Here is a 16484-nt window from a genome sequence, read left to right on the forward strand (position 1 = left end):
CAATAGTGTGTATGCAGCGAACCTTGCAAATGCGACACGCATTGTTGCCAGCCCTCGTGCCCGCCGCGTCCAAAAGGCTCAATCAAATAACAACAAGCCCGTCAAATAGGCCCTTCAAATAAGCCCGGTACTGGGCCTGGGGGGCAAAAGTAAGTGGCGCGGTTCTGAGCTCATCCACGCTTTGTGGCGGTCCGAGTCTGAAGACGATCGTGACTCCCAGTACTCATCTGACGACCAATCCGGCACCCAAGCCTCCACCTCAATACCGAGCTCTTGTAGACGGCTAATGGGGCCTCCGGCCCAGTCCTTATCAATTGGGCGGCCAATTTCGTCTAGCGTAACCTTTCGTAGTTCAGGGAAACCACCGTGGTGACGGCGCGCAAAAATAACACCATCCGTTATGTTCCAGATGCTGTCTTCCACGTCGTCGAGACGAGTGATGACCAGTTCTTCTAAAGTGCTAGGCAGTATATCGCCTACCTCTGCCATTGGTCGTTCTTCTGAAGGACCTGTTAGTAGCCAGTGGGGCAGTTCGAGACGACGTAGCTTAGTAAAGCTGCTGTAATCTGCATGATCGAGTTTTCCAACGTACCATCGATCCTCACAGCCCTTTTCTGATATGCGCAAGGCCAAGCTGTCTAGTGTATCCGTCAGACTCGAAAGCTGCTCTGTGACGAAATGATAAAGCGGCTCGTCTAGGCTATCGTTGTACATCCACTGGTCGTACAAGCTGTCTTTGACCACCTTCCTGTATTCCTGTGGGCTATCTCGGTCGGCTTGCTTCACTATTACGTTAGAGAGCCAGATTTCCAATACTTTGAGAGACGAGAAGCGCGAGAGGAAATCGTCAGTCTTCTCGGGATCTTCAGATTTGAATTGAGAAGTACACATGTCCCATATGAGTGTATCGATAGAGGATGTAAGGTCGTCCGGGACTTTGGTGTCTTCTAGAAGGCGGCACCCGCGACCTATGTGCAAAACCTTAAGCGATGGTAACTCACACCAAGACCACTCAAAAACTTGGGCGTTGAAGTGCAGTTCTTTGAGCTTCGCCAGTCCCTCGGGGTAAGACGAGCTTTGAGGCCCAAAGATCATCTCAAATGGGCTGATTGCATCCGTATAGCGTTGATAATCGTATTCGTGGCGGTACGATTGCTCATCAGCCAATACCTCAAGCTTCAACACCTCCAGCTCAGACGTCTGCTCTAGGATGAACCCAACCAGGGCGCATTCGTTCACTTGCCCCAGTGAAGAGCGAGGCATGAAAGGCCCTTGAGGAGACATCAGCGATGGCTCGACAGTAACCATACGATCTTCTGGATGTAGTTCGAGACTACGTGTAATCTTTCCTAGACTTGGATTTTGGACCAGAATGTGTGCTAAAGCTGCAATGCCGCTGGGTTCATCAGGTGAGGTCCGATCGGGGACGCGGACGGCGCGCCAGAGTAGATCTCGAGCGACGGGCTCCATCTTTTTAGAGACCAATGCCAGCGAGCGTAGACTCTCGCGATCTAGATCAGACGCAACCTTGATGAGCAGTTCGTTTGGGAGCTTCTCCATAGTCGAGTTTTCGATGTGTATCCGATGGTAATGAGAAGAACTAATTCCCGATCCAGGTATCGAAGTCAATTGAAGTTGTGAGAGACGATGAATAGGGAATAGAAAATATATGTCTGGTATACTTGGAGGGTTACAGCAGACCCCATTGTGAATGGGACCACTGACAGCAAACGGGTGGCGCTGTTCGCAAGCAACACCTCTTCACCGAAAACAAGTTCTGAATAGAGACGATTCACACTGTTAGTTCAGTTCCTCATCATTGTAATTTGGTTTAACTCAAGTGAATGCGAGTGCAGCAGGATGGCGGATACAGATGTGTCCACGGGTACCTAGGTATGTCTTCTCCAAAGTGGGGTGGGATTCTCCACGACACGCTAACGCGGGTAAATTACCCCGAGCTCGAAGTCGGCGTCATTGCCGTCTCTCACAACAGCCACAATGACTCTCTAGCCATTTCGACATATTTCCGAGGAGCCCTTATGTCCATCCGTGTAATGGCATATGAGTGGAGGACACAGGTGGTGGTGGCGCCCAGTTGACACGGTGAACGACCGAATGGCGCCCCGCATCTTCTTCCCGCCATCGCGGAGCAACAATAGCGAGCGAATACAACTGCCGAACGTCACGTTGGAGTCTGTATGATCGCCTAACTCCGGTGTTGTAAGTACATATCATCGTATACATCCTCGCCAACCCTCGAGAGTAGCAGCGTCTATTCACTTGTGCGACTTGGTTAACATGGCACTAGATTCCCTCCTTCACCTGCCGCCCTACCTCTGGCTTTCACTAGTCCTCGCAGTACCCCTCGCAACGCTCCTTCACGATGTCTGGGTATGGCTCCGAATGCCCCCAGGGCCCACGCCTCTCCCGTTCCTCGGCAATAAGCTTCAGCTACCCAAGTCGAAGCCCTGGATCGAGTTCCAGAGATGGTCCAAGACCTATGGTCCTATCTTTACGATATGGATTGGCCGCAAACCTACAATCGTCATATCCGATCCGAACATTGCTGTCGAGCTGATGGAGAAGCGGAGCACAAAATACTCGTCGCGACCACGTATGGTAGTCATGGGTGAGATACTATGGGACAATGCTAGTATATTAGTACAGCCATATGGTAAAGAGTGGAGTGTGCGGAGGAAGCTGCTACACCAGGCCATGACTCCTAAAGCTCTGAGGCTATACAAGCCGGTACAGACCGCAGAGGCATCACGATTGTGCTACCAGCTGCTCGAAAGCCCTGCGAATTGGGAGAAGCTCCTCGAGCGCTTCACCTCCAGTATCGTATTCTGTGTCGCATACGGACATCGCATCGACTCGCTCAACGCCAACGTCATCCACCAGCGCTTCAAGTTCATGCATGTCGCGGCGTCGCTAAACGTACCCGGAAAGTACCTCGCCGAGTCGTTCCCTATCCTCAAACATGTTCCCGATGCGCTGGCACCTTGGAAGGCAGACATAAAGGCACGTGGTCGCGAGGAGGCAGCTGCGAACATGGCTCTGGTGGATGTTGTACGCTCGGATCTAGCGAGAGCAAAAGTCCAGGGTGACGATATCCCAGATTCGCTATGCAAGCTTCTTCTGGAACTACGAGAGAAAGAGCACATCCCGCTGTCGGATCGCAACTTCTCCTACATCCCAGCATCTCTCTTTGGCGCTGGATCTGATACTACGGCATCGACGTTATGCACCGCCTTCCTGGCGTTGGTCACACACCCCGAGAGCTTACACGCCGCCCACCATGAGCTGGACACTGTTGTTGGCGCGGACCGCAGCCCTACATTCGAAGACGAAGCGAGTCTCCCATATATTCGCGCTCTCGTCAAAGAAGTTCTGCGCTGGCGTCCCGTCGCAGTCCTAGGTGGCACACCCCATGCATCCACAGAAGACGATCGTTACGAAGGCTACTATATCCCTTCTGGCACTACCGTTCTAGGAAATTCGTGGGCCATCAACCTAAACGAAGAGTATTATCCCAACCCGCACCACTTCGACCCCACACGCTTTCTTGACGAAGCGCTCGCTGAACGCTCCAAGGCTCCCACATCACTTACGGGCAAACCTCATCCGGCGAAATCAGGACACTCCTCGTTTGGATGGGGAAGGCGCATCTGTCCTGGCGCCAACCTCGCGGAGAACAGTTTGTACATTGCGTTGGCAAAGATTCTGTGGGCATTCGATATTCAGCCTAAGGAAGGGGTCAAGTATGATACCTTTGCGTATACAGAGGGCTTCAACATCCGACCGCAGAAGTTTGAGTGTGAGATTCGCGTCAGGAGTGAGGCGCATAGGCGAGTGTTGATGGATGATTTGAAGAACGCGGAGAACGTTTTGGAGAAGTTCACGCCTTTCCAAGAATAGTCAGCTAAGCACAATTGAGCAATGGACGTGTTGAAGAGCGTGTGTAGTAGCAGGTCGATGAATCGCATTCAATCGTAAGATCATATCTATCTCTACTTAAACTACATATCCAGACGTAGCAAAGTATAATAAGTGCCGTGTCAATCGTTCTGTCCCAAAACGAAGTCAAATCCATGCCACCCAGTATAACCCATATCCGAGTCAAAGCTCAGGATCCAAAGACCGAAACGCCGTCGCCATGCAGGTAATCCAAGATGCCGTACATCTAATCCCAACTTCACGCTCCGAACAGGACAGCAACACCGACTGCCAAGACGACAGCCAGTAGACTTCCACTCTCCTTCACACCAGCACCAGTGCTCTGCACCAGCGGCTCTGTGCTCAATTGCTTCCTTCCCTGCGCACCGCTAACACCGTTCGCGCGATCGACACTTGCAATCGCGGGTCCCACGTTGAAGAAATCTACCATGACAAAGCTCGCCGGCTTTCCATAAACAGTCGTACACTCCTGCACGGCCTCACCCAAGCTACCAAAGCCCGTCTCGGCATTCGTTACATTCGCATACGTCTCGTTGGGCGACTGGATGCCAAACAACTGCGTCTCGTACAAGAAGTGGTTTTGCAGGAACATGCGACCGGATTCGAGGGCTGTAGATGGGTTTCCAGCGACGGCAGATGGGCGGGACGGGTTGCAGGAGTAGTTCGACGGGGAGATGTTCTCGAAGTCGTTCTCGAACACGTATGTGAATTGGTCCATGAGGTATGGGAATTCCGCCGAGGGCTCATCCAGGCTGGCGACGAAGGACATGAGGCGCGTGTTGTTGCCGATGAGGGTGTCGAGCGTAGGCCATGTTTGCGGCACGGTGGTCTGGTCTGGCGGACTGTAGGCGAGCTTGTCGAGGCCCGAGGAGGAGAAGACGCCACCGAGATCAGCGGGGGATGCGTTGTCTGAGTTTACGAGGATGAGTGTTACGACGTCGTTTGTGTTGGCGTCCATCCAGGTTTTTATCTCGCCGAGCCAGCTTTCTAGTGTGCCGGCGTCGAGGAGGTCGCAGCTGCTGTGGCAGAGGTGCCAGGCTGCGTTGCCACTGTCGTTGGATTTGTGGACTTGGCCAGTGAGGAGGCGCACGCCCGCGTCGAGTTGTATTGTTGTGTTGTAGTAGTGGTTTCCGGATGTGGAGAAGGATGTGTCTTTGTTGCGGAGGAAGGGCGAGTTGTGTGCGCCTAGGTAGGTGATGTTGTTGTATGGCCGGGTGCATAGATCGGGTGAGTTGTTGCAGGCATTTTGTGCAGAGGCGGGTGTGTAGAGTAAGGGCAAAAGAGCCGCAGCTTGGAGTAGTATGCTTCTTGAAAACATGTTGTGTGAGTTGTGTGTGTGATAGTCCTTCTCTTCGTACGGTATAGTAGCCGTTGGTCGTTGTCGTCGTCAAACGGAAGTCGTAAGTCGTAGATCAAGCAGTCAATCAGATACTCCCAAACAAGGTGAAGGACGATATCGCTCAGTGTATAAAACCGTTGTAAAAAGCAAAATGAGTTACTCCAGAAGCAGCAGACCCTGGGGTCACATCTGCTATTATACCATTACGCAGCAGTCGTCTCAGCCTAGCCACCCAGACCCGTATACAGTAATCATTTGCAAACAGCTGGTAGCTGGGCCCCAAGAGAAAAAAAGTGGCGCGCTACCAACCATCAAACTGCCACAAACTGCCACAAAGAGTGGAGCCACGCGGAGCATTTTCACAAACGGCCTTCTCGTACTCTTGCACAGCCCGCGCAGGCGACGCGGACAAACTGGTGCAAGAGTTTCAGGCCTCGTCACCCCCCGGCCAACCGAGAGCTGCCGCGACGCAGTCGAAACATGGGTTTGATGCATTAATTGGCGACATCGGGTTCTGGGAAGTCCGTTGCTGGCGGGACATGGCTGTGGCAGACGACCAAGACTGCCGTGGGAAAGGGCGTTACGCGTCCGCGCGCGGCATGGTGATGTCAGGTTGTCCGATTTTCCATGGACACGACGATCTATTGTTGGAGTGGCGGGCTGCGGCTGGTGGCTTGGCACGTGCATCCGGCTGCACTGGCTCCCGGTAGCGTCGATCTGCTAGCCCTGTCGCGTTATCGAGTGTTGATGATGATGGCAGACGCGATGATGAGTAGAGATGGGATTGAGATCTACAGCTAGTGAAAAGTAAATATGAAGCATATAGCAGCTTCGACATCTCTCGTGTCGGGCGACCGAGCATCGCAACACCATCGCGACTTCTGCGCGCGGAACACCACACCACACCGCTGCCCAACCAGCCACGTCAAAAAAAAAAATCCGTTGTCCGTCCAACCTCATCGACCGCCAATTCATCATCATCAACACTCGCCAATCGTCATCATCCTCGAGATACCCACAAAATCTCTCCAGATTCCACGCGTCCACCTCCACAAACACCACCAATCACCAACCGCCTCACCATGGTAACCCTCCGCGCTCCATCGTCCCTGCCGGCTACCGAACCGTCCCCCTCGCTCGCACCACCCACTCTGTCATGGCTATCGGGCTCCTGGAATGTAACTCACTCCACGCTTCCTATGTGGAAGAAGTCGCGCAACGTACGCATCACCTACACGGCCATTCCCGACACGCAGCCCGCGCAAATCGACGACGTCGTCACGTACCAATCCCTCGGCTCTGAGAAGATCAAGACGGTGCATGGTGTGGATAAGCCGTTCGACGTGCCGAACACGGCCTCAGCGCCAGATGCAGAGGGGGGTGTAGCGAGTCTAGGATACAACTGGCGTGGCAAGGGATGGTTGGTGATTGCGACGAGCAAGTGGGAAATACTGGGTTATGGTGATGAGGAAGGCACAGGAAACGGCTGGGTCGTGACATACTTCGCGAAGACCCTGTTCACGCCTGCGGGCGTAGACTTCTATTCGCGGAACGGCAACCTGACGCCTCAAATGGTTGAGGGTATCAAGGCCGGGCTTGCTGGACTGGGTGGTGAGGTCGCAAAGTTGGCAGGCGAGGTGTTCGAGGTCAAAATGGACGGGGATAGGAAGGACTAAGCATGGAGGATATGATGGAGCGATTTGCACATTCAGCTATATACCCCGGGCATGAGATGAGGCCCATCCAGTTGTTAGCGCGAAGGTACTACAGCAAGACAGAAACCCTCGTTCTATGCTGCCATATCGTCTAAAATACTCCACCCACGAGTGGTACCTACGAGGATACATACTAACAAAAAGTTAGCTAAAGATTTTGAAATGTACATGTGACGGCTTCTTTACCATGAGTCGTTCAATCGAGCAGACTGAAAGAGGCATTTGCAGCACTCGCATGCGCCCGGCTCGTCTGTTGGTTATGCTCTGGCTCAAAGTCGAGTTCCAGGAGCAGGTTTGTGTTCTTGGACACAGGTCCTGCTTTCACTGGCGACATCTCGATAAGCCTGCCATCTGAAGCGGAAACGCCAGTCTGGGGTGTAGATGCCCTACGGGCGTGGTATTCGGCCTCCTCTGCTTTCATCTTTGCAAAGGCTCGCGCGTCATCTTCCTGGACACCACCGCCATTAGCGTATACATCCCACTGCACGGTACTGCAGTCCGATAGCCCTGGAGTCGTCATGCGTGCAGTGTCGGAGCGCACACCACGTCTAGAGGTCGCAGGCAGCGTGTTTTCGAGCATCAAGCTTCGCGTGTTTGGCCGGGCTCCACGAAACGACGTTGCCCCGTTTGCTGGTTTCAGCGTTGATTTGACGCCTCCACTGCGCCGCTCACACATGTGGCACTTGCAAGGATCGCAGCACTCCGCGACGCAAGGATGACCACAGGCCTCGACACGCTTGGAGCACTTCTGTGTGCAGTTGATCATGTCGTGCTCGAAGGGGTGACATGGGTACGGGCAGCGATGACCACACGGCAACGAGCCTTCGCACTTGATGTCGCAGCCGCCTTTGATGAGATCGAAATCTTCGGGCACTTCGCACCATATTTTGCGTCCGTGGTTGCGGCATTTCAGCGGGAACTGATAACCCACGCGTCGCTCTTGACCTGTAGCTGGCTTGGACTTCTTGTTTTTGAACATGATATCAACCACAGAAGCCCACGTACCACTCTCGCAGGCTAGAAGCTCTGCGTTCCCGAAGATGTAGAAGCCACGCTTCGCTCGAGACAGCGCGACACAAGCTCGGTTTTCAGAGCTCAGGAAGCCAATAGAGTGCTTGTGATTCGACCGCACCAAAGAAAGAAGGACGATGTCGTTTTCCTCGCCCTGGTAACTATCCACTGTGACAACCTGGATGCCGGGGTACATTCGCAGATTCGGATGCGCCCTTATGTCTCGGAGGATCTGCTTGCGTTGGCCATTGTAGAAGGTCAAGATGGTAATCTTGGTGGCATCTACACCGTTGAGGACTAGGTAGTCGAAGAACTGAACGATCATCCTTGCCTCAGCTGCGTTTACTGCCGACATGTTGGCGTCGCGGGACTCTTGCCACTCATGGCAGAAGAAGAAGCTGTTGTTGCCGCCCATGCCCTCGACTGGGGGACGATTATCGAGATTTTTCACGCTCTTGTGATCCTTGAGCGTATCCTGGTAGATGGGGTACAAGAGACGTCGGATCTCTGGAATCATACGACGTTGTCTGGTGAGTGTCTCGAATGCGACGTTGTTCCAGACTAGACGCTCGAACAATGACAGGTTCAAGAAGTAGGGTTCATCTTCAAATGCACGCACTTGGGTATGGGGTCGCAGCTGTTGATGATCCCCGACCAAGATAAGGTGTTCCATGCTCGGGAAACAGGCTGCAGTGACAGGCGCCTCCAATGTCTCGGCTGCTTCCTCGACGATACAGATGCGTGGTCGAAGAGCGCAAAGTAGAGCGCGATACTTTGCTAGACCTGTTGTGGTGCAGCCAATGATGCGCGCTTTGCTGAGAACACGCACGTCTTCTTCCCACATGCCTGCCTTACGTTGGAAGACTGCTTCTTGGTAGCCTTTAGCGATCTTGCGGATTTCGGTGGTAATCATTCTCTTGGCCTCCCGCTTGAAGTAGTTGTAGATGGTGCCGCGTTGGGTAACAGGAATCATCGTCAGATCGTCCGTCTTCCGTAAGATGTTCGCGATATCGGCATTGTTCAGCGACGCTCCAGTACCTTTGTGGTTGTCACGTAGCAATACCACTTCTCCACGGAGAGCTTCGATATCGTCGTCGTCCTGAGCCACGGCTTCTGCTTCGAGTTCCTTGAGCTGTTCCACTTCCAGGTCTTCTTCTTCGTATCCCCAGTCGAACTGGTCTGGCCCAATCGGACGATCGCACGGAGCCAGACATCTTCCAAGCCATTGCTCCATCAAGATGCCCGGACTATCGGTCGATGAACCGCCCATAGTATACTGTGAGTCCATTTCGAGCGATTCGGCCTGCTCCTTGGTCATCAACCCTAGACCCTCCAAGACTTTGTGGTCGAGAGGTCCTTTGTTGGCTTCCAAAGGTGCCAGTAACAGCTGACACTGAACCGTCAGTTTCCTCAGTGCGATGGTAGCTTGAACCTTCTGGCTGCCTGGCTGTTTCTGCTGGGGAAGATCCTGGCGGACTTCGAACAACGTTCGCTTCTTGATCTCCTTGTCCTTACTTCTTCCTCCCAGGCGAATGAAGTTGGGCTCAAACTGTGACGTATGTCTGAGTAGCTGGTCAAGAGCGTGGTTTGTCTGTGCAGTAACAATGATAGGAGAGTCATCTCTGCGTAGGTTATCGCGGGCGATTTGCAGTGCCACGACAGACACGAACGTCTTTCCTGTTCCTGGAGGGCCTTGCACAATAGCCAGCTCGCTTGTCAACATCCGTTTCAAAGCCTTGCTCTGAGAATTGTCGAGGGTGTGCGAGGACATGGTAGGCCAATCCTCCAATACGTTGACGTTCTCGTATGCTGTACTCTCCTCCATGCTGACGAGGGAGCTTAGATTGATAAAAGGGTTATGCTTGATGTAACGTGGAGGCTCAACCTCCTGTTGAACATGCACCAGATACTTCGACAGCGGGAACGGCTCTCTCATGAGGTGCTGAAGAGCAAGTAGAGTGTGTCTACTGGCTTCGAAGAAGCTGCTCCGACATTCCACCATGATCCACTTCCGCATTGGATCTATCTCCTGGTCTTCCGGACGCGCGAAGAACAGATCGATCTCAGGCGGATTTTGCTCTAGTGCAGAGATGGGGCGGGCTGCGACTACTGCCAGAACGCATTGGGTTTGAAACGCATCGTCGGTAGGCGACAAGGCAACAAGGGTGCCAGTTATCAATCTCTTCGATTGCTCCCATCTGGAATTGTTAGCTAGTACCAAGCATCAAAACGCATGCCATGGCTTACCGAATGTGCTTTTTGACTCGGCTGAGTGAGAAGGCAACACGCGTTGCGAGCCCTCGCAGTGAAAACACAAGTGATGTGATGTACACGGGATCGTAGATACCAATACTCTGGTCGCTGTATTCCGCCTCATCTTTGAAAGGATCTGCGCGAACCTCGCTGATGATCTCGCGGAGTGATCGGACTGCGTCCTCTCGTAGTAGCTCGTACTTGGTTCCCAGATATTCTTCTTCGTCCTTGTATGCACCTTCTGGCTTGTGTGGGCGAATGGTTTCGTCAACCTCGATGAGTGCTTCGTTGCCGTTTCTGATATCAGATTCTGGGCGTAATATTTCCGAGGGACTAGGGATCTCGGGCTTGCCCAGCCATGCCCCACCAGCGACTTGCAGCTTGGCTAGTTCGAAGTACTCCCGTATATCGTTGTTGGGCCTGGGCCGTCCGGACCTGGGAATGTCATCGTGGGGGATGTAATTGGGTTCGGAAGAGATGGAAGGCATGCCCCGGAACCGCTCCGTGAGGTCGGCATTCATTTCTTGATCTAATTTGATTTTAGAGTTGTTCATCTTGGTTTTTAGTAGAAGCGAAGGTGAGAGCTCTCGGTAAGATGTGTGCGGAGCTGGTATTGCTGCCGCGTAACAGGATGCGAGACAAGACTTACCTTCATACTCCAATGCTCCCAGAGTTGCGTACGCATTGTTGTTTTGCGGTGCTTGCGGGTTTCTGTGAGAAGCCGTGCTGCCGGTTGCCCATTGGTTGGCTCGCTTTGACCTGAGACGAGCGCCTCGCCCCATGTTTGACGGTGATTGTTCGTCAACGAGTGGATGCAATACGTGCTGAGATATGAAGTGATAGACGATGGCTGAATACGCAGCCCTGGAGAGCTATGTTGTTGTGGCCTGCGACGTGAAGCTCGCGCGGTGAGATGTAAACATGCAGTCGCCGGTGAACGTGAGGAAGGTGCGGTCTAGCCACGGCAAACGAATCGCTCACCCAATCAAGCAACGCTCCAAAATACACAAAACTCGAAGCAAGCGCGATTGCGAGATGAGTGAGGACAAGCAACTGTGGATTCAGAGGTGATGCTGCCGATAAGCGGGAAAGCAGCGCTGTACAACCATGCTGAGAACTGGGACTGTAGAAAGACGTGCGCTCTTAAAGACTGATTGAAAAACATCAAGTATACTGTGGAAAGTACGATGTGACTGGCTTATGCTTTGGATAGACACGAAAATTACTGAATACTTTTAGGGTAGTGTTTGGGGTCTACACCTAGAAAAGCCAGTCGAACGTCGTGCTGGTCTTTGATTCTCGACAGCATGATTACATCTATCAATACAAATCGAAAACATCGCGGGTTTTGTGAGCAAATACATTTAATTGAAAAGGCCACACGGGGCTAGCAAACTCAGTAGAAATGGAGATGAAGGAACTCTACGGTTGCACTATTGTTGAAGAAACAAGGAGGAACTCCACATGCGAGAGACAGACACCGAGAGGAATGCAGAATAGAAAGCGCATAGAAGAATACGAGTGGAGGTGTGCGGGTAGAAGGTGACAGACGAGCTCAGGTTGCGTCGAAGTTCGCATGTTAGCGTAACCGTCGCGCCGCACCTGCCGCACCAGGCTGGAGGTACAACGATGTCTAGTGCAGCCTCCAAGTCTCTGGGACTCCATGGCTATGTTTCTATATTCTGAGCGTTGGAACAGCGAAAAATACTTACGAGTATACGAAAGCCTGGACTACTTCAAGAAGCTTCGCAATGACGTAGGGCATGCTCACATGCCACATCGTCCGACTCGCAGGGCTGCCCAGGGCTTGCTCTCGCCATATCTCGCAACATTCCACCGACCACGACCTCGTAAGTCGCGCAAAAGAATTTTTGCTTATTGGTTACTACCAGAGTGACTTGGAATGCCATCGCTACCTGGGGAAATTGCAGTCCAAGGTAGTCTGCCCGAACAACGTCATCTTGCATGGGATGCTGGGCGAGAGAGGGATTGTGCCGGGGGGCAGCGCACGAGAATCAAGTCAGCAGTTCATCGAAGTCTGACACGTTAGGGAGTGAGGTTTAATGTGAAGGGATATCCAAGAGATGAAGTTCACGCCGAGATCAGCATGAGGTACAGGCGGGTCGCCTCGCGCCGTCGCACGCTGTTGGGCACGAAGATCTGGTGAGATTCACCAACGACAGGACCTCGAGTGCGCCGATCAGGCTGTCTCGATGGGTCCAAGTTCCGTGGTAAGAGAGTTCGCGCGGCTGTCGTTCGGTCAGGTAGCGACTCCATGTGGCGCCCGAACTGTACCTGACTCCGACCTTGGAATCTGGTTGAAGGCCCCCAGGGTCAATCGGCGCGTTTCCACCTGGGCGGTGCTCTGGTGAGACTGACACAAGCAGCCCCAGAACGCCTCGTGGGAGCGATGGCTGTGAACGTGCCGAGTGACACATGACAGAAGACAGATGTCTAAATTTTCGCAGCCATGCGCTCGCAGCGACGGGCAGTATGCGTGCAGGCGACTGCTTCTGCTCTGCTGCTGCGAACTGGGCCAGAGGTGCAGCGGCTTTGGCGGCCATTGGGCAGGAAGCATGCTGGTGATCAGGGTGGGTGGTTTAGTGCAGCGTGGAGGTTACGTCATTGCAGAAGAGCGAGACAGCGCCCGACCTTGGTCCTGCTACCAACCCCACTACTCTCGCCGGGGAGTCAACTGGGCCAGCCTTCTCGATAACGTCAGGCCACGGCACAAGTCCATTCTTCTGCTTACCTTGATAACCATCCCTCTTCCCCTTCCCGTACCAACTTGCCCGTGTTCCTTCTTCCAGCCCATCCGCCGTCTCCTGTGAGAGCGGCACGTCACCCCACCACCACACCCCCCGCCCGTCGCTCACTTGTCGCTTAGCCGCACAATGTCGTCGCGACGCTACCCAACCGCTGAGCTCTATGAGGAGCGAGAGCGCGACTTCTACCGCAATGGAAACCGCAGCGATCGCAACTACGAGGAGCTTGACCTCGAGCTGCGCCGCGGCACTGGCCCGGACCCCAGGCGCAGTGCCCCCGACTTCTTCCGCGAGGACTACAACCGCCCGACAGCTGGCCCCATGGTTCTGAGGAGCCGCGATGAGGACAACTATTCACGAGCAGGACCCCGCAGCAGCCGCGGCGGTTTCGACGACGATGTGCGCTCTACCCGGAGCCGTCCCCCGCCTCCGCCCTCTGCTATGCGGGGCATGGAGCGGGACGACATCAGCATCCGTCACAGCGAGGCCCCTACGCGCCGCGGACGAGCAGACGACATTGACGAGACGGACATTACCATCAAGCGCCGCGAGCAGTCCCGTGGCCCGCCAGAGCGCGACGACATCATCTTCCGCCGTGGCGATGGCCCCCCTGTGAGATCTGTCAGCCGACCCGCCCCGCGTCAGGTGGACGACGATGATGTGCGCTTCAGGGGCCGCGGTGGAAACGACATCGACTTCCACGCGTCTCGCAGCGAAGTCAGCCGCCACGGCAGGGACGTCTCTGCTGAACGAGGCTCTATCCGCTTCCAGGAGCGTGACGGTAACTTCGAGCTCCGCGCAAACCGCCGAGAATTCAGCCGCGATGGCAGGGACACCAGCAGAGAGAGGAGCTCCTTGACGATTAGAAACCGCGAGAGGAGTCTCCCTCCCCCATCGCGCAACCGCGGCGATCTGATCGCTAGGGAGCGCGAGGAGTTTGTCATCCGCCGTCCACGCGCCGAGTCTCCTCCCCAGAACAACCGCGAAGTCATAAGAGACGAGATCATCATCCGCCGCAAGGAGGAGCGCGCACCCACTCCTTCGCCCTCTCCATCCCCGCCTCCTCCACCCCCAGCGCCAGCTCCCGAGCCAGAGATCCGTCCCCCGATCATCCAGGAGATCATCACACATCACCGACACATCGACCATGGTAAGTGTTGTGGCTAATACAATCCAGGTTCAACACTGACAGTCGTACAGGTGTCGTCAGGGCCCGCACGCCAACACCGCCTCCCCCACCGGCGCCCCCGTCTCCTCCCCCTCCACTAAACGAGACCCTCGAGATCGAGATCAACAGACGAGAGTGAGTAGTCACTTTACATGCCATTACACACAACCTAACATTTCGCCAGGAGCCACAGCCGTGGACGTGGAAGGAGCAACTTCGAGGAGCTCGATATTGATATCAACTTCAACCGCGACCAGGTACGTCACCGCGAGCGGTCGTTTAGCCCCCCAGGGCGTGTGCACACAGCCCCCATGCCCGATATGGACTTTGATTTGGAAGCCGAGTTCTACAACCGCAAAGCACTTGAGCGAGCCTACCCTGGTGAAGCTTGGAACGGAGTTACCAAAGACTGGTCCATCATCGACGTGCCACCCGGCACCAGTCGTGTGCGCATGGATGGCATCGGTGGTGCTGCCCAAGAGATCACCTGGCAGCGCTACAACGGCGTTCGCAGATCAAAGTTCATCAGCGGCGACGATGAACACACCACTGACATTTATAACCAGGGATCGGTGAAGCAGAAGAAGAAGGACATGTGGACCGAAATCACAAAGGACTTGGTCCTCCGCGAAGCCATCGACTCGTGCGGCTACTCATGCGAGGAGACCGACGACTTTTTCTACGTCATGGAGTACCTGCGATACGTAAGTTTGTAATGCCTTGCACAAGGTGCAATATACTGACATTCATTCAGGAGGACGTTCTGCACCTCGTGGAGATCTCCGACGAGATTCGTCGTAAGCGCAAGAGCCGCATTCGGGAAATCGAGATTGAGCGCAAGTCTATCCACGACTCTCGCCCAGCCTCAGCCTACGACGACCGTTTCTACGAGCACGAAGTATCGTTTGACAGCCGTCGCAGCCGATACCGTTAGATCCTGAACGTGGACGAGGACCCTCGCACAGCTTTCATCTGACGCCGGACCTGCGGGTTGGAGATTCGGGAGCCCTTCAGCGAAGTCTTACACCATTGTTGAGTCCGCGACAATCTGCATCGTTTGTTTCGGCAGGCGAATCCTTCGATGAGGCCAGCGTGTTTAGAAATGTCTCGCCACCTCCGAGCAACGTTCACGGTCTTCCAGCACGCTTGTCGGAAAAAGTCTCAACCTGACACCGAACGACTCACAAGATCTCTGCAACCTGCAACGAGGACACGGCCTGTAGCACTAATGACTATGACGATTATGACTAGCATACCCGGAGCGAGTAAGAAAGAGGTGGTTTTTGCAGTTTTCTTTGATGCTTTTTCGGATGTGGAAATCGATCAAAGTGGCGGATGGCGGGGAGGTACATAATTCTCTTTTTTTCTGCGGTTACCAATCAAATTCATGAGCTTTATTGGCGTTGACTATCGATAAAACCTATTCTATTGAAGTATGGCGTCGGACTGCTTTTAGTGATGGCTGTGTGCATGCCGCAAAAGCAAGGGTGCACACACGATCAGACCACAAGTTCAGTCAAGCCCTTGCCTTTTCCATCGGAATCGCGGTCACTAACACGATCGAAGACAAGGTTACATCATATACATATTTCCAATTACACTGTCCCTTTCTCCCCGAAGTGTACTATATACAGCGCGCTCGCGCTGCAAGGCTAAAAATACAGACGACGCCCGCGGGCGCCGCTTACCCCGCTTGGCACGTCCCCCCTGTCTTGTACGGGCGCTTCCACGCCTGTTACACGACGCGGCGAACACGCTCGAAACCCTGTCCGTCCCCTAAGCGCCCGCTCCACACGAGCTCAATTTCCAGCTCGTCGCGCTGCTGAGTGGCTGCCCTCGTCATAGGCGACTTTGTTCCAAGATAAGACATTCTTGAGCTGGCGTTGCGGCAAGGCGGGTGGTTGGACGAGCGGTTGGTGGGGTCGGGTTTGTGGTTGTTTCATGTGCGGCGTGTTGGCAGGCATGGGGTTTGGCGTGTAGGAGTAGGTTTGTATGCAAAGTATAAGGTCCCCGATGGGGGAGGCGTTGGGTTTAGGGCTTGTTTATGCTGTGGTACTTTACTTTTGAGGGGATTAATTGGGTGTTGCTTTGCTGTTCGCTCTTTTCTTCCCGTTCTTTTCCATTTGATTGCCTTGAAACTGAAGAGCTCGGTCGATTGTTGCGCGCGCTTTTGGGTGCTATTTGGTACTGAGATATGTTTGCCATGATACACGTACGGCAGAGAGTGGGTGTGTTACTTGCGCTGCTGGCTTGTAAGTCATCTCTGGTAGTTTGAA

At 54.0% G+C, this 16484-nt stretch overlaps 6 protein-coding genes across 6 annotated transcripts; 3 read left to right on the top strand and 3 right to left on the bottom strand.

Moving 5' to 3' along the window:
- Positions 1–114: 114 nt before the first annotated feature.
- Positions 115–1560, bottom strand: J4E79_002142 (uncharacterized protein; the record flags this gene model as incomplete). The annotated part of the gene is made up of 1 exon (XM_049351043.1): positions 115–1560. One exon carries the CDS (start codon positions 1558–1560, stop codon positions 115–117), a length of 1446 nt encoding a protein of 481 aa, XP_049214882.1.
- An 843-nt stretch (positions 1561–2403) lies between these two features.
- J4E79_002143 (uncharacterized protein) lies at positions 2404–3918 on the top strand (the record flags this gene model as incomplete). Its single annotated transcript, XM_049351044.1, has 1 exon — positions 2404–3918. One exon carries the CDS (start codon positions 2404–2406, stop codon positions 3916–3918), a length of 1515 nt encoding a protein of 504 aa, XP_049214883.1.
- A 277-nt stretch (positions 3919–4195) lies between these two features.
- J4E79_002144 (uncharacterized protein) lies at positions 4196–5275 on the bottom strand (the record flags this gene model as incomplete). The annotated part of the gene is made up of 1 exon (XM_049351045.1): positions 4196–5275. One exon carries the CDS (start codon positions 5273–5275, stop codon positions 4196–4198), a length of 1080 nt encoding a protein of 359 aa, XP_049214884.1.
- Positions 5276–6378: 1103 nt separating this feature from the next.
- On the top strand, positions 6379–6972 carry J4E79_002145 (uncharacterized protein; the record flags this gene model as incomplete). The annotated part of the gene is made up of 1 exon (XM_049351046.1): positions 6379–6972. The coding sequence occupies one exon, from the start codon at positions 6379–6381 to the stop codon at positions 6970–6972; it is 594 nt and encodes a 197-aa protein (XP_049214885.1).
- Positions 6973–7207: 235 nt separating this feature from the next.
- On the bottom strand, positions 7208–11057 carry J4E79_002146 (uncharacterized protein; the record flags this gene model as incomplete). The annotated part of the gene is made up of 3 exons (XM_049351047.1): positions 7208–10220; positions 10270–10804; positions 10925–11057. The coding sequence occupies 3 exons, from the start codon at positions 11055–11057 to the stop codon at positions 7208–7210; spliced, it is 3681 nt and encodes a 1226-aa protein (XP_049214886.1).
- A 2112-nt stretch (positions 11058–13169) lies between these two features.
- On the top strand, positions 13170–15142 carry J4E79_002147 (uncharacterized protein; the record flags this gene model as incomplete). The annotated part of the gene is made up of 4 exons (XM_049351048.1): positions 13170–14190; positions 14241–14343; positions 14393–14912; positions 14963–15142. 4 exons carry the CDS (start codon positions 13170–13172, stop codon positions 15140–15142), a joined length of 1824 nt encoding a protein of 607 aa, XP_049214887.1.
- Between the last annotated feature and the right edge of the window lie 1342 nt (positions 15143–16484).

Source organism: Alternaria viburni, assembly GCF_023758015.1.
Source record: "Alternaria viburni strain BMP 2772 chromosome Unknown scaffold_3, whole genome shotgun sequence".
Lineage (NCBI taxonomy): Eukaryota > Fungi > Ascomycota > Dothideomycetes > Pleosporales > Pleosporaceae > Alternaria > Alternaria viburni.